At 38.3% G+C, this 13,007-nt stretch overlaps 4 protein-coding genes across 4 annotated transcripts; 1 reads left to right on the top strand and 3 right to left on the bottom strand.

Moving 5' to 3' along the window:
• Nucleotides 1-217: 217 nt before the first annotated feature.
• Nucleotides 218-1,287, top strand: EV154DRAFT_502292 (uncharacterized protein). Its single transcript, XM_051600787.1, has one exon. The coding sequence runs from the start codon at nt 228-230 to the stop codon at nt 1,176-1,178; it is 951 nt and encodes a 316-aa protein (XP_051459700.1). The 5' UTR covers nt 218-227; the 3' UTR covers nt 1,179-1,287.
• Nucleotides 1,288-1,363: 76 nt separating this feature from the next.
• On the bottom strand, nt 1,364-5,900 carry EV154DRAFT_417179 (CNH domain-containing protein; the record flags this gene model as incomplete). Its single annotated transcript, XM_051595775.1, has 11 exons — nt 1,364-1,543; nt 1,598-1,703; nt 1,763-2,049; nt 2,134-2,420; nt 2,492-3,758; nt 3,937-3,966; nt 4,038-4,100; nt 4,160-4,471; nt 4,536-4,684; nt 4,817-4,976; nt 5,079-5,900. Coding segments are annotated over 11 exons (3,663 nt in total), but the record flags the coding sequence as incomplete, so codon positions are not given.
• Nucleotides 5,901-7,611: 1,711 nt separating this feature from the next.
• EV154DRAFT_461310 (putative white-collar-1a protein) lies at nt 7,612-10,099 on the bottom strand. The gene is made up of 6 exons (XM_051597545.1): nt 9,748-10,099; nt 9,373-9,673; nt 9,197-9,317; nt 9,081-9,140; nt 7,976-9,009; nt 7,612-7,922 (listed from the first exon to the last, which is right to left on the bottom strand). Exons 1-6 carry the CDS (start codon nt 9,987-9,989, stop codon nt 7,719-7,721), a joined length of 1,962 nt encoding a protein of 653 aa, XP_051459698.1. The 5' UTR covers nt 9,990-10,099; the 3' UTR covers nt 7,612-7,718.
• Nucleotides 10,100-10,967: 868 nt separating this feature from the next.
• EV154DRAFT_502289 (mitogen-activated protein kinase) lies at nt 10,968-12,733 on the bottom strand. Its single transcript, XM_051600786.1, has 8 exons — nt 12,717-12,733; nt 12,421-12,643; nt 12,209-12,335; nt 12,098-12,153; nt 11,839-12,028; nt 11,326-11,778; nt 11,176-11,275; nt 10,968-11,110 (listed from the first exon to the last, which is right to left on the bottom strand). Exons 2-8 carry the CDS (start codon nt 12,528-12,530, stop codon nt 11,082-11,084), a joined length of 1,065 nt encoding a protein of 354 aa, XP_051459697.1. The 5' UTR covers nt 12,531-12,643; nt 12,717-12,733; the 3' UTR covers nt 10,968-11,081.
• Between the last annotated feature and the right edge of the window lie 274 nt (nt 12,734-13,007).

Genomic DNA, 13,007 nt, shown 5'->3' with positions numbered 1-13,007 from the left:
AAAACGAATTTTGGCCAATAAAAAAAAACGAAGATTGGGCTTTATAAAAACGAAAATTGGTCAAAGACCAAAACGAAATCGGTTCGTTGGAAAGCGAAAATTGGGGGTGGAGGCACTGTACAAAAGAAATTCTCAATTTGTAATCCTCATTGTGACTATCTTTTTTGTCCTTATATTGTTGGGTTTTTGTTAAAAGCTGGAACTCTTGTTTCTAATACAAAATAATCATGTCGGCCACAAACGATATCACACCTTTTACAGCACAACAAGAACCTGAACCCATCTTTAAAAAGAGATCAGCCAACAAAAAGAACCTGAAACGTAAAGCGCCAGTCAAGTTACAAAGCGATTCCGACGACGATGATTCCGAGGACGACATGGCCTCAGAAGTCGTAACAAAAGAACGCAAAACCGTAAAGAGTCCGTTTGTACAAGGCACACGTAAAAGACGAGTTAAGAAGGGTAGTGACGATGAAGAAGACGACTCGATTGGTGTTCAATATACAGCAGATCGTTCAGCCACTTTGCAAAAGAGTGATGCTGCACGATATGATACCGAGTGGGAACTGGAAAAGAAAGAAATCGATAAAAAGGGCAAAGAGGCTCCCAAGAAGGACGTCATGAACGCTAAAATGTCTGTGGGGCCTCAACGAGCTCCTGCTAACTTAAGAGTGACTCAGCGATTCGATTACCAACCTGACATTTGTAAAGATTACAAGGAAACCGGATTCTGTGGCTATGGTGATTCCTGCATCTTCTTACATGACCGTGGTGATTACAAGACAGGGTGGCAATTAGAAAAGGAATGGGAGGATGCACAAAAGAACCACACTAAATTTGGCTCTTCTGATCCCAACAAGTACGCAATTTCTGATAATGACTCGGACGATGAATTACCGTTTGCTTGTTTGATTTGCAGAGAAGAGTTTAAAAACCCCGTTGTCACCCGTTGCGAGCATTACTTTTGTGAGGCGTGTGCCATCAAAAATTACAAAAAGTCACCCAAATGCTATGCCTGTGGCAAGCCCACTCAGGGCGTATTCAACACTGCCAAGAAAATGCTGGAAAAATTAGAACTCAAGAAGAAACGACAGGACGAAGGCAAAGATAGCGATGTGGAAAATGACGACTTTATTGAAGGTTTAGAGACAAAGGACGACAGCGAGGAAGAAGATTAATACCATGTAGAAAAATAAAAATAAATGTTGTATTTTATCAATTGTCCCACGAGACAATCGATAGACATAAATAATTAAATGTGTATCGATAGGCATCTGAAGGATTAGATGTATAATGGTGGTATTAAAAAGAATTTGTACATTTTTATTATGAGATGTTTTTTTTTTGTTATTGTTGTTCATTTTCAATTTCTTCGCGGATATCCAGCAGAGTTACGATGGCTACTCAAAACCAATTGGAACAATGCTTGGGTATCAGGCTTTTGGCTGTGAGTCATGCATACGTGAATGACAGATTTTTCTCCTCCTCCATTGTAGTAGGCAAGTCGAATATTTTCACCAGAGATAATTTGGACGAGTTCACCCTACAAACAAATTTATTAATTAAGAATGATCCATACATACATATACAAACTTACACTTTCGTGACGAATTTCGATAAAGTAAGGGTCAATGGCAATGATGTAAGGATGATCATACAAGATATGTGTTGGAGTACCTTCCCATTCACAAATAGTGGCAGGCCTATCATGTAATATGTAAACAGTCCATTTTCTTTTTCTTCTTTGTATACCGTAACTTACTTTCTTTTATCTGGACGAGGCACTAAAGAACCATTGCGGTTATTGACATAAAATGCGAATTTATCATAGCATAACAAAAATTTGTCATTGACCCGATACATGGCTAATGGCTTCAGTGGTTCTGCATGACGTGTAACAAAGTAAAACTCAGGATCTTCAGTATCAGGAATATCACGACTTGCATGTAAATTCTCAGGATCAATGACTTCAAAACCTCTTTCACAGACAACATTGATCTTGGCCTTCAAGAAGTGAATATTACTAGCATCTGCACCAATATAGAAATCCTGTTACGAGTAAAAAAAAAAAATAGGTTTAGCCCCAAAAATCCAAGCATTGTTTTCTTTCGTACTATTTTTTTTTTTTTTTACCTTGTATTTCTTGAACCATCTCAAATAATCTGGCTTACCAAAGAGGGATGGACGATAAGTCAAGAGTTTTTCATTCTTGGGATCACGTAAATCACAGAAAGGTTCGAGAGAGACGAACACACTACTGGTATTCTTCTTCTTTTTAAAAACAAGCATATCGCGGCCGTTACAAAAGCCGATCTGGAAAAAGTTGACATTGGTAGCGATTTCAGCTTGAACTCGGTCAATTGCCTTGGTATTACTTTTGGAATCAAGTACATCGATAGGATATGCACGAAGTGCCTTTTCTAAATAATGATAAAAAACAGGCATATGTCAGCATTGTCATTTCCTTTTTCATCGCTTCATAAATATTTACCTGTCAAAACAATCAAGATATGATATTTTTCAATAACAGCCATTTGAGTTACACTTTCGCATTGAATAATACGACGTACAGAATCTTGTCCTTCTGTCTTGAAAAAGACACCGCTGTCAGTACCAATAGCGATCTTCTTTTCGTCCTTGCAAGACAAAAATGGCACGGAACAGTTAATACGGGACTGAATGCCGCCCGATTGATTCGTACCGACATTACGGAAATTAACATCATCCAAAGGTCGTAATTCAAATATATCAGAATCACCATGGCGCTTCTTCATGGAGGCCTTTGCATCATCAATGGCTTTTGTCCACAGTAACTTCTCCTCCATACTTTGGCAATAAAAGGGGTACACCGCACCACCACGAGAACCCAAATGATGCAAGGTCAAGGCTACACCAGATCCTACTTGACCACTAGCAGGCGTATTGTAAGGCGTATTTGTTCCTGTGAGTTGGTATCTGACATTGGATGTACTTGTTTGGACCACCAACATTTGTAAGGGGATAGGCTTTTTAGAGATTCTATACTCTTTGTCGGTACTGGTGTTTCGCATTTTGGTCATAATTACCATGTGATCAAACACGAAGGCAAAAATATCATTTTTATCCGCCACATCCAGGGTGCCACTACGACGTTTCAAAACACCCGAGTAGTATAAGCGACGGTTAGGATTATCCAGAGCTAAATCATGGACTTCGCCTTGTTTGAATAAAATACGGTCACGGATATTCAAGATGGCAAGACGATCCTTGACATGCAATGCTTGGTTATCAGCCTTGGAAGCCACAGAACGAATAATTTCGTAACTACGGGTTAAGAAGACATGATCGGGATGGTCCTTGGGCGTCTTTTTCAAGAGCCCCTCAATCAAGAGAGGATAACGTTGCATACGTGTGACGGGACAAAGCAAATAATGCCAGATGGGTAATCGATCCGTACGTTCATGCTTGGTGATCTCTTTGGTGAATTTTTCAAATTCGGGGTTATTTTTGATTTCTTGTTCTGCCAAGTATTTCGCCATTAGGGCTTGGGGACTGTACGTAACATAAGGCTTCTCAAAAAACTGCATATGCTGGATAAGAATGTCACCAATGGTAGGCACACATTTACCGACATTTTCACGGAAACGGGTCAACAAATCCTTAAACAAAGCTTCACTGATCTGCAGCAGTTCTTGATAATTATTAAAGACTGTTTGGCAGAAATGGGCAAGACGATCGTTGGAAATAGCTCCCGATTTTTCAAGGCCTTGAACAACAACCTTTTTTGTTTACAAAAATCAGCATAAAATAATACGAACAACACCCCCGAGCTACACTTACCTCGTGAAGGATGGTTAAATCCGAAAGATATTTTTCTTCGGAATACATCGTTTCGTTAAGAACTTCTTGTCTTCCGATTTCTTTGGGATCCAACGTTTTCAAAAATTCACGGTCCACACTTGCAGCCCAAGCCTCATGAGGCATCATCTGTCAAAATACAAATAATAATGCATGAGCTTTTTTTCAAACTAGCTTGCATACGTTGCATGTAAACTTACCCAGCCACCGGCAGGAGAACTTGTCGATTTAAATGAGTTGTTCCGAGAGATAGCTACTTCAACCTATTATGTATAATTTAGTTGACCAATCAATCTCTCTCCCTTCCTATCTTTAAATTTACCTTATCGTCATTAACAAAATCCTTTCCATTGTTGGGACATCTGTCAGAATAACAGCCGCCTTGTCCAGGTCTACATGTGTAACTATAACAGGGAGTCAAGCTAGGAAGGACACCAATGGGTACGGTATCATCCGAGACATCCTCTTCCAAGTAATAAGTGTCATCGGAATTATACATGGTATTGGAAATAATGGATCTCTGAGAGTACTGAGTAGGTAAAAATAAAGCGGGCTTGCATCTCATCAAAGCATTAGCCACAATAACACAGTATTCCTCAGGCACTTGTTCGTGTAATAATCCCTTGATGATAGTCTACATTGATATGAAATTAGCATTTCCCTATTCATCAAACCTCCCACATTAAATAATACGTTACCACTGCTTCTGAACCTGTAAATGACTCGTTATACTCGCTAGCACACCATAACTCTCTGACGTTTTCTAAACCCTTGACGTGACGGATAAAAGCGGTTGATAAAACAGAAAATAAACCATAATTGGGACCAGTTAATCTAGGAGGAGCTTCTTGCACAATTACAGCGGGTTCTACTTGACGAATATCTCCTTGTTGAGAAGGATGGAGTTGGATAGGCTCTTGTTGTGTGAGATGTTGTTCACGAACAGGCTCTTGCTGAGCAGGATATTGCTCATATTGACTGGCATATTGGTCACGCATAGGTTCTTTTTCACGGGGATATTCTTCTTGTGGATAATGATGATCCTGATTAGACATAATTGGTACTTGAGGGGGTTCTTGAGTCGTAGGAGGATACATATAGAATTGCGTGGGATCATTGTAGGTCATACCAATGGATTTCTCGCCTCCTTTGTTATCAACAATAGGCGCAGTAACAGGCGCAGGTTGATCCTCTCGACTGTACTCGTTGGCATGATAAGGAGGTGGATTCTTTTGCACCACGGTGGTTGGAAAGTATTCATCGTCACTGGTGTCAGGTGATACTGGGATAAAAGGCACTTCACCGTCATCGGGGTTTTCATTTTCCGGTAAATAGTCATAGCGTGGACGTTCAATAGTCATGATAACATTGGATCTGAGAGAGGAAGGGTTACGTCGAGTGGATTGATTGTAAGCATTTTGTGCAGCGGGAGGCACTCGGTATCCCGTATTGTTATTATTAGGTGGAAGTGGCGGTGTGCTTAAAGAAGAGTGAGTTGAAACATTTGTAGAAGAATCTGATACGTTCTGAGCGAATGCCGGACGAAAAGAGCTGGTTATCATCTCCTGCGTTGAGTCTGGATAACCTGAAATGGTTTGATATTGCTGAGCTTGTGTGGGAGGATAGCGGGGAGGGGAACCGGGAGGAGATGTGGTGGTCCCACTCAGGTTACGTTGGTGATGGTATTGCGGAGGTGGATATACGTTCTCCTGTTGATAATGTGGTTGATAGTGAGGTGTAGGCATAGAATACATATTTTGTCCGGCTGGAGGCGTAGAACTATCAATCATAGAACCATAATCATTGGCGGTCGAAGCAACTCTCTGTGGTAAAGGGGTCGACTGTTGAGGTGGGTAGCCGTCATAATTGTTACCAATAGGTGGATATCCCTCATAACTATTACCAGAGGGTGGATAACCACCGCTGCTCTCGCTGGGGTAATAGTATTTATTAGAATCTTCCATCGTATCTCCATGATTATAGCCACTGTGTTCAGTACGAGGTGGAAGTTGAGGAGGAGGTCCATTACTATTATTAGAATAATAATTGAAATAGTTGTTTGACTACCATTTTCTTATTAATAAACATAAAAGGGTAACATGTTCATGCATAAATTGACTTACGTTTTGATGTTGAGAGTTATAGTCATAACTGTTATATGTAGAAGGATGAGGCTGAGCTCCAACAAGAGAATTCAGCAATGCATCTACTTCATCTGCAGAATTATTAGGAGCATTATCGTAATAATGTTGCTGATGTTGTTGGTTGGCCATGTCACTATCGCCAAGAAAAACCAAGTATTTAAATATTTAGTTCTTTTTTATTTTTGTATTCGAAAAACAAATGGTGGAAAAGGGATAACAAAGCTAAAAGACAATAAATTGTGGTGTAATAGACATGTCTGGGAGGAAACAGTCATTTTTCAAATTCAGTTGCCCAAACTGGCTTATTGGTAAATGTCATATCATTGCATGTAAAAGCTCGTTATTAATTATGGGATAACGTGTCTGGTCAATTTCAGCTTTATTCGCCTTATGTTCACTGCTGCTACGTTCGAGGGGGAGATGGGATCCTCATCTCTATCCATTGATACAACGGAGGAAAATACAATTAAAGCAATATTTTTTAGCTCCGTTTTTGTCTTTGTTGATTAAAATATAGCTGCGATCCTTTTTGGAGGTTTGTCATTGTTGCAAGCAAGAGCTTCTTTAATTCTTTCCTTCAACTATGTGACGTTTATACGTGTGAATTTGTCTACTTACACTCGTCAATCAAAGCGAAACTCGACTCTCCTTTTTATATGGTTTAAGCTTCTCTTTAAATGGCCCCTCAAGTAACTCAAGACCCCGGACCCTTTTCTCGAGAATGATACTCTTGATCGATCATTTGAATGGGTTATAACAGATAGAAATAAATTTATTTTGATAATTTGGGGTCTTGCTTTTTCTTTGATTGATTTGTTTAAGATTAAAACCTGATTGTAGATAATGTTACACCTACCTTATTTCTTTAATTGCTGAATAAATTGGAGTTACAAGACATGAAAGTAAGCTTTTCATTTTTCCTGCACATTTAGCGTAGGTGCAATCGTTATTCATCCATTTAAATAACTTTTCTGTTGAGATTAATTTGTAGTTTTTTAACCCCTTTCAGTTTAGAAGTTGTAGTCCGTTAATCTTTTCCTGTTGGTATCTGAGGACCAGATAGCATTAATTGTTCCATGAACATCAGCAATAACATTGGATTTGTATCTACCTTTTTTTTTATAATCAGTTTTGCCCAAGAAAATTCGAGTTGGATTGAAGTCAGCACTTTATATATTTTGTTATACTTTGGCCGTAGTCAAGTTAAAAGGTTTGAAAAAGCTATCCTTTTGTTTTATCATAAGTAGTTGAGGATTTTAGAATCTATCATCTCTTCACTTTTTCTTCTTAAATGCTTTTGTATGGCGGATGCTGTAACGTTATGTATTGTGACTCTGTTGTTTAATCGATATTTAAGAACCTTTACGCTCGGTTGGCACAGGCTCACGTTTTATTTACTAGGAGAACAACAAGGAGAAGCAATACCCGAAATTGGGACCAACGTTATTGATCGGAACGTTCCCCACACCTGCCAATCAAATTTAAAAAAAAACACTAATGACTCGACCCCCCAAAAAAAAAACTCGTTCCCAGTGAGCTGGAAACTGGGTTTCGTCTCCGATTTTTTTTTTTACTAAGCGAGCCGAAAAAACACGTAATCATAGTATGTTCATGCAATAACTTGTCATATATCGTATCACAAAAATGTACTGTTTTTTATTTTTATTTAAGAAGCAATTTGGTATAGGATGATTATTGATGTTTTTTTTTCTTTCTTTCTTTTTTCTGAATGCTGTTTTAGGCTACTAACCCGGCCTGTTGGGTTGGAGCATCGGAGTCTGATTTCTTGGATGCTAATAACTTGGCATAACGAAGACCGCAGGCATTACATAACTCCTTGGGTCCATTGGGACCCTTTCTCCATTCGGGAGAATCCTTGCTTTGACATTGTGCACACATTTTAGGAATATCTGAGACTTCAATAGCCTTCTTCTTCTTTTGCTATAGTTACCATATTAGTCAAGTGTAACCCTCATTGTTTTGTCTATATTTACCTTTCTGCGCTTGGGGTTTGTGATATTTTCGAGTTGCTCCTTCAACTTACGGTTGGCCAACTGAAGTTGATGAAGTTCGTATTGCCATGAAGTACCTCTAACAGTCTCAAGTTCGGAAAATACATTTTCGTCATTGTCAGAGGGAGTATCCATCATAGATTCCAAGACAGGTTGATTGTTGGTGGAACCATTTTCTTTAGCTCTAATTTGAATAAGGGCAAATGAAGGACGACCAACACCAAAGGAAACATCACCAGGGTAGAAAGTAGAAAATACGGGAATATAATCACCCTTATTGTTTTGCATGGTGTGATGAAGATTGACAATACGACCTTCCTTGACCAATTCAAGAGCTCTTGTGATATCACGTACATTATTATCACCAACGTATTGGTAAAGAGTAGCACCATCAAGAGCATCCGCACTAAATCCAACAACCTCTTCGCTAGAAGGAGTGACATGCAAAAATAAGCCAGTTAAAGTTGCCTTTGTCCAAAATTCAGGGCCATTGGTGATATCTGTTGCTTGGACGATTTCCTTGCGTACCAATTCATACATGGGTCTTTCACGACCAGCCAAAATCAAACATTTACGTCCCTTGCTTTGATCAACATGGATTTTACCTTGACATTCCATCCACATGTAGCCGGAGTATTTACGACGAACACGGAAGATAAGGTTGACGACCTTGTCTGTGTTACCTGCGGCTTCCTTGATCTCACGCATCACAGGTACAATATCGGATGGATGACAAATAGAGGATAAAGGATGACCGACCAGCTCCTCAGGATCATGCTCTAATAAATGAGAAGAGGAACGAGAACAGTAAAGAAAGAAACCCTTCAAGGATAATACGTGAATAAAATCTTCTGATTGATCCAAAAGAAGCTTGTTCCATTCCTGTTGTAATTGTTGTTCATTATCTCCAGCACAGTTAACCAGTTCAAGAATCTCAGCCGAAGCCAAAGTGGAAGAAGCGGGTGCTGTGGTAGGCAACTCACGGAAGTAGTCATCCACAGGTTCAGAACTATAACCTAATTTTACAGTATATTTTAGCATACAAATACACAAACAGCGGCACCAGAAAATATTTTTTTTGACTTACTACTTCCGGGGATGTAAGGGGGTATGTTCATCTGTTGGTAATTAACCAAATAAGTACCATCTATTAATAAGTTGTTAATTTAAGTTCATAACAAAAAAGTCATGCATTTGTGTTACCCTTCATCTTTTCAAGAATAGCATTGGGCTGTTCTACCAAATCGACTTGCAAACCAACGAAAAATGCAACTTCGTTATTCTCATTTGTGATTGGAATGACAGTGATAAGGTTGACAAAAGGCTATGATAGATATGAGTATACATATATCATGTTTGATAAATAAAGAAGGACTTACTTGACCACCTTTACGGTAGTTAATAATACTGGCTTGGTGTTCCTTGTTTTGCAACATTTGAGCTTTTAAATGGTACACAGCTTGATTATCAGTGTAGGTACGTCTAGAACCACAAGTGACTTGACCATCAGGGGCTTGCAAGAAACGACAGTTACGGCCAACGATTTCATTGGCATGATAACCTGTCAAGTGTTCAAATGTAGGAGAGCAATAAACAATAGGACAATCATATTGGCGGGCATCTGTCACCAAAAATGAACAGGACATATCGATTGGTCCCAGATTGATTTGAGGATTGGGCCTATATTAAGATATTTGTCAGTATGTTCTAGAAGCCATCTACAAACTCCATTTGGGTCATGAATTTAAATTTACCTGTTGACAAGGCGAGATAATACACCCACCATATCAAAACCAGAACTGGAGTAGACACCTGTTAAAGGAGCTTCAGGTCCGGTTTGTTCAACTTCAACAGGTTGGAGATCAATGGTAGGAATCTCTACAAGTTGTTGATCATTAATAACAGGTTGATTCAAACCAGCAATATTAAATGGAGTCTCAGTTGCTGTAGCAGTTCTCTGTCCAGTCCATTGGGTGTCTTTTTCAAAGTGTGTCATTTTATCTAATTGGGAAAAAAGAGAGAAAGAAAGAAAAAAAAGAAAATAGGGAAAAAACCAGGTAGATTTTATATGTGAATTAGAGCAAGAAACGTCCTTAAATGGAAAACACTCCCATCTTATTGGCTGAGGTGATTTTCAGGATTGACAGACGCCTATTAAAAAATAAAGGATTAAACTTATAAAGTATAATCCGTTTGCATCCTTCGAACTCCTTAATAATGTACTACGACCCAAAAAAAAAAGCCAAGATTACAATTCGAAACAGACTAGTTTTTTGTGCATTGTTACATTGGAGACCCGAAAAAAAAAATTATACTAAAGAAACTTCTGTATGTGATTTCGAGGATTTACTACTTTTAAAATACACACACACAAAAATTATGTGCCCCCCATAACAGGGGGGGAGCAAGGCTAGGGATAGAGGGCCAAGGAGTCAACAGAAACTTAAGGAGCCCAAAAGCATAAAAATAAAATTGCAATACTTACCGAGCATTGTTACGGATAAATGAATTTACAGAACATGTATTGTTTTGATTATCGTTGAATATTCAATTCGTCTGTAACAATCTACAGTGGTTATTTATCATTATTATAATGTGCGCCACATATAATGAAAAGGGACAACAAAAGAGCAATAAAAAACCAAGATTCTTGTTCTCCTTTTTTTCACAAAAAAAAAAAAAGCGAACCCGAGTAGATAGCTCACAAGTCAAAATTAGAGAGAGAAGCACTGCATAAAAGACACTTGCATATTGGATTGGGAATATGTTCATTAGGTTATAAATAAAATGGTTAAATGCAATTTGGGGTAAGGGAAGGAGATACGGGAAGATCATGCACATCGTTGGTAAAAAAGAAACCGTCCTTATATGAATGGGGTAACTCATAAGAATAGTCTTTGGCAATCTTAAACAACAACAAATGATGAGGTTAGTCTTCAAATAAGGTTGGGGCGTTTTGCCCCTTGGTTTTTGGCCCGAGCATTCTGGCTTTTCACCTAATTTGGATTTTTCATATTTGTTTATTACAAGAAAAAAATCAACTTTTCTCAAAAAAAAAAAAATCAAGGGAATCAAAGGGGGGAGAAACTTAGTGAGCAACCTCATCGTATAACATTTCTATTTTTATATCGGTTGATTAAATTACATGGCAATATAAACGTTTTTTTTTTTAATTAACTTACGTTTAAGCTGCTCCTTTGTAAGTTGATCCTTGTATTTGTCAAAATCAAAGAAACTTTCAGGGATTGGTGGAGCATCAGGCTCGTCGTCAGGGTCATGGTACTATAGAAACCATTAATATTCCGAACAGTAGGATCTGCAATTAAACTTACTGGTTCAAGGTATGGATGTTTCAATGCTTCTTCAACATTGATACGTTTTGTAGGGTTAAAGGTTAATAATTTTTCGAGTAAATCCACTGCAGATGGGTTTGCATTAGGGAATAATCTGGCAAAAGGTATTCTCTTTTTAAAAGGTAAACTACGGATATAATCGCGTGCTCTACGACTTTTGATACCATAGAAATCATCCATGGTGGGTGTGCCCAATACATCCAAAATCAATGTGAGCTGATGATGGTAATCTCGGCCTGGGAATAATGGCTTCCCGCTCAACATTTCGGCTAAAATACATCCAACGGACCAAACATCAATAGCCTTTGTATACTCTTTAAACGTCAACATAATTTCAGGTGCACGGTACCAACGTGTGGCAACATATTCCGTCATAAAGCCGCTGTTCTCATCCGCTGAGTTGGCAGATCTTGCTAGCCCCAAATCACAAATCTATTTATACCTCATTAGCCATAATCCCCATGTCTCTCTCCTTACACCCCATTCCATTACCTTTAAATCACAATTAGCATTCAACAAAAGATTAGAAGGCTTCAGGTCACGATGGAGAACGTTGGCAGAATGCATTGCTTTCAAAGCACGCAAGGTTTGGTAAGTAAAGTACTGACAGTGATCATCCGAAAGATCCTGAGTACGAATAACACGATGCATATCTGTTTCCATCAGCTCTTGAATGAGATAACTATTTAAAACCCAAACTGTATGAGCATTACGTTCTTTTTCCCTTTTTCCTTTTCCTGTTATCACTTACACCTCTGTGAAGTCATCAAGAGATTTAGGTTTCATAATGTCCAGTATAGAGATGATCTAAGAACCTTAGGTTAATCAAAAGCCCTGATGAATAGATGATGTGTATTTTTACATTTTCATGGTTAAAGTATTTTAAGAGTTTAATTTCACGAAGAGTTCGAAGACAGAACATGGCATGGTCAAAAGGCAAAATACGTTTGATAGCTACCATTTGGCCTGTTGGTTTATGAACTGCTGAACTATTTTTATGTAAGTGTGTGTGTGTGTGTGTCATTAATAAAATTTTGTTTACACTGTCACTTTTTTTTATATTTGAATGTTTACCATACAACACCATAAGCACCTTCACCCACAATATCAATCACATCGTATTGGTCTCCACCGTTAAAATGCTTTAGACGAGAAGCAATTTCATCCCGACGAGACATAGTCATTTTGTTATATATCTAAAACAAAGAAGTTAAGGAGAAAGAAAAGGTCGGCTGTTGTCAATCAATCGGGCGGGATACAAACTCGATAAATTGATTTTTTATGTTAATTAAACACACTTTGATTGGATAATTCAATATTAAGGACTATTAACAATAAAATAAAAAATACATAAATGCTGGAGATCTTACTTATTTAGCCCCAAGATAAAGGATCCTAGAGTTACAATAACTACTCCAGTTGCCTCTCTTTTCTTGTGGTTTTTAAATGCACCAAGTTTAACCTTGGGAGAACAAAGAATTATAGTTAGCGCGAACTTTATTTCTTGTGTCTTGTATTCGATTTTGACAATGCACTGCTTATTATGCAACTTTACCTTTCTCTTTCGCTGTTTAAGCCGTAACAATTAGTCTTTAGATTCAAGGGGATTTTTTTCTGTGTATTATGGTTCCCAGCTTAAAGGTTACTACACTGCGCACTGC

The sequence above is a fragment of the Mucor mucedo genome (assembly GCF_025094135.1).
Source record: "Mucor mucedo strain NRRL 3635 chromosome Unknown EV154scaffold_26, whole genome shotgun sequence".
Taxonomy (NCBI): domain Eukaryota; kingdom Fungi; phylum Mucoromycota; class Mucoromycetes; order Mucorales; family Mucoraceae; genus Mucor; species Mucor mucedo.
The sequence above is the reverse complement of the archived record's forward strand: the minus strand, read 5'-3'. Positions and strand labels throughout refer to the sequence as shown.

Excerpts from the sequence above, each read along its gene's own strand:
- EV154DRAFT_502292 (XM_051600787.1), top strand. The coding sequence starts at position 228 with ATGTCGGCCACAAACGATATCACACCTTTTACAGCACAACAAGAACCT.
- EV154DRAFT_461310 (XM_051597545.1), bottom strand. The coding sequence starts at position 9,989 with ATGACACACTTTGAAAAAGACACCCAATGGACTGGACAGAGAACTGCT. Across the intron at positions 9,318-9,372 it reads ACTACCGTAAAGGTGGTCAA|CCTTTTGTCAACCTTATCAC; the intron begins GTAAGTCCTTCT and ends TATCTATCATAG. Across the intron at positions 9,010-9,080 it reads CCCTTACATCCCCGGAAGTA|GTTATAGTTCTGAACCTGTG; the intron begins GTAAGTCAAAAA and ends CTGTAAAATTAG.
- EV154DRAFT_502289 (XM_051600786.1), bottom strand. The coding sequence starts at position 12,530 with ATGACTATGTCTCGTCGGGATGAAATTGCTTCTCGTCTAAAGCATTTT. Across the intron at positions 12,336-12,420 it reads GGTGCTTATGGTGTTGTATG|TTCAGCAGTTCATAAACCAA; the intron begins GTAAACATTCAA and ends ACATAAAAATAG. Across the intron at positions 12,029-12,097 it reads CTTGATGACTTCACAGAGGT|TTATCTCATTCAAGAGCTGA; the intron begins GTAAGTGATAAC and ends GGTTTTAAATAG.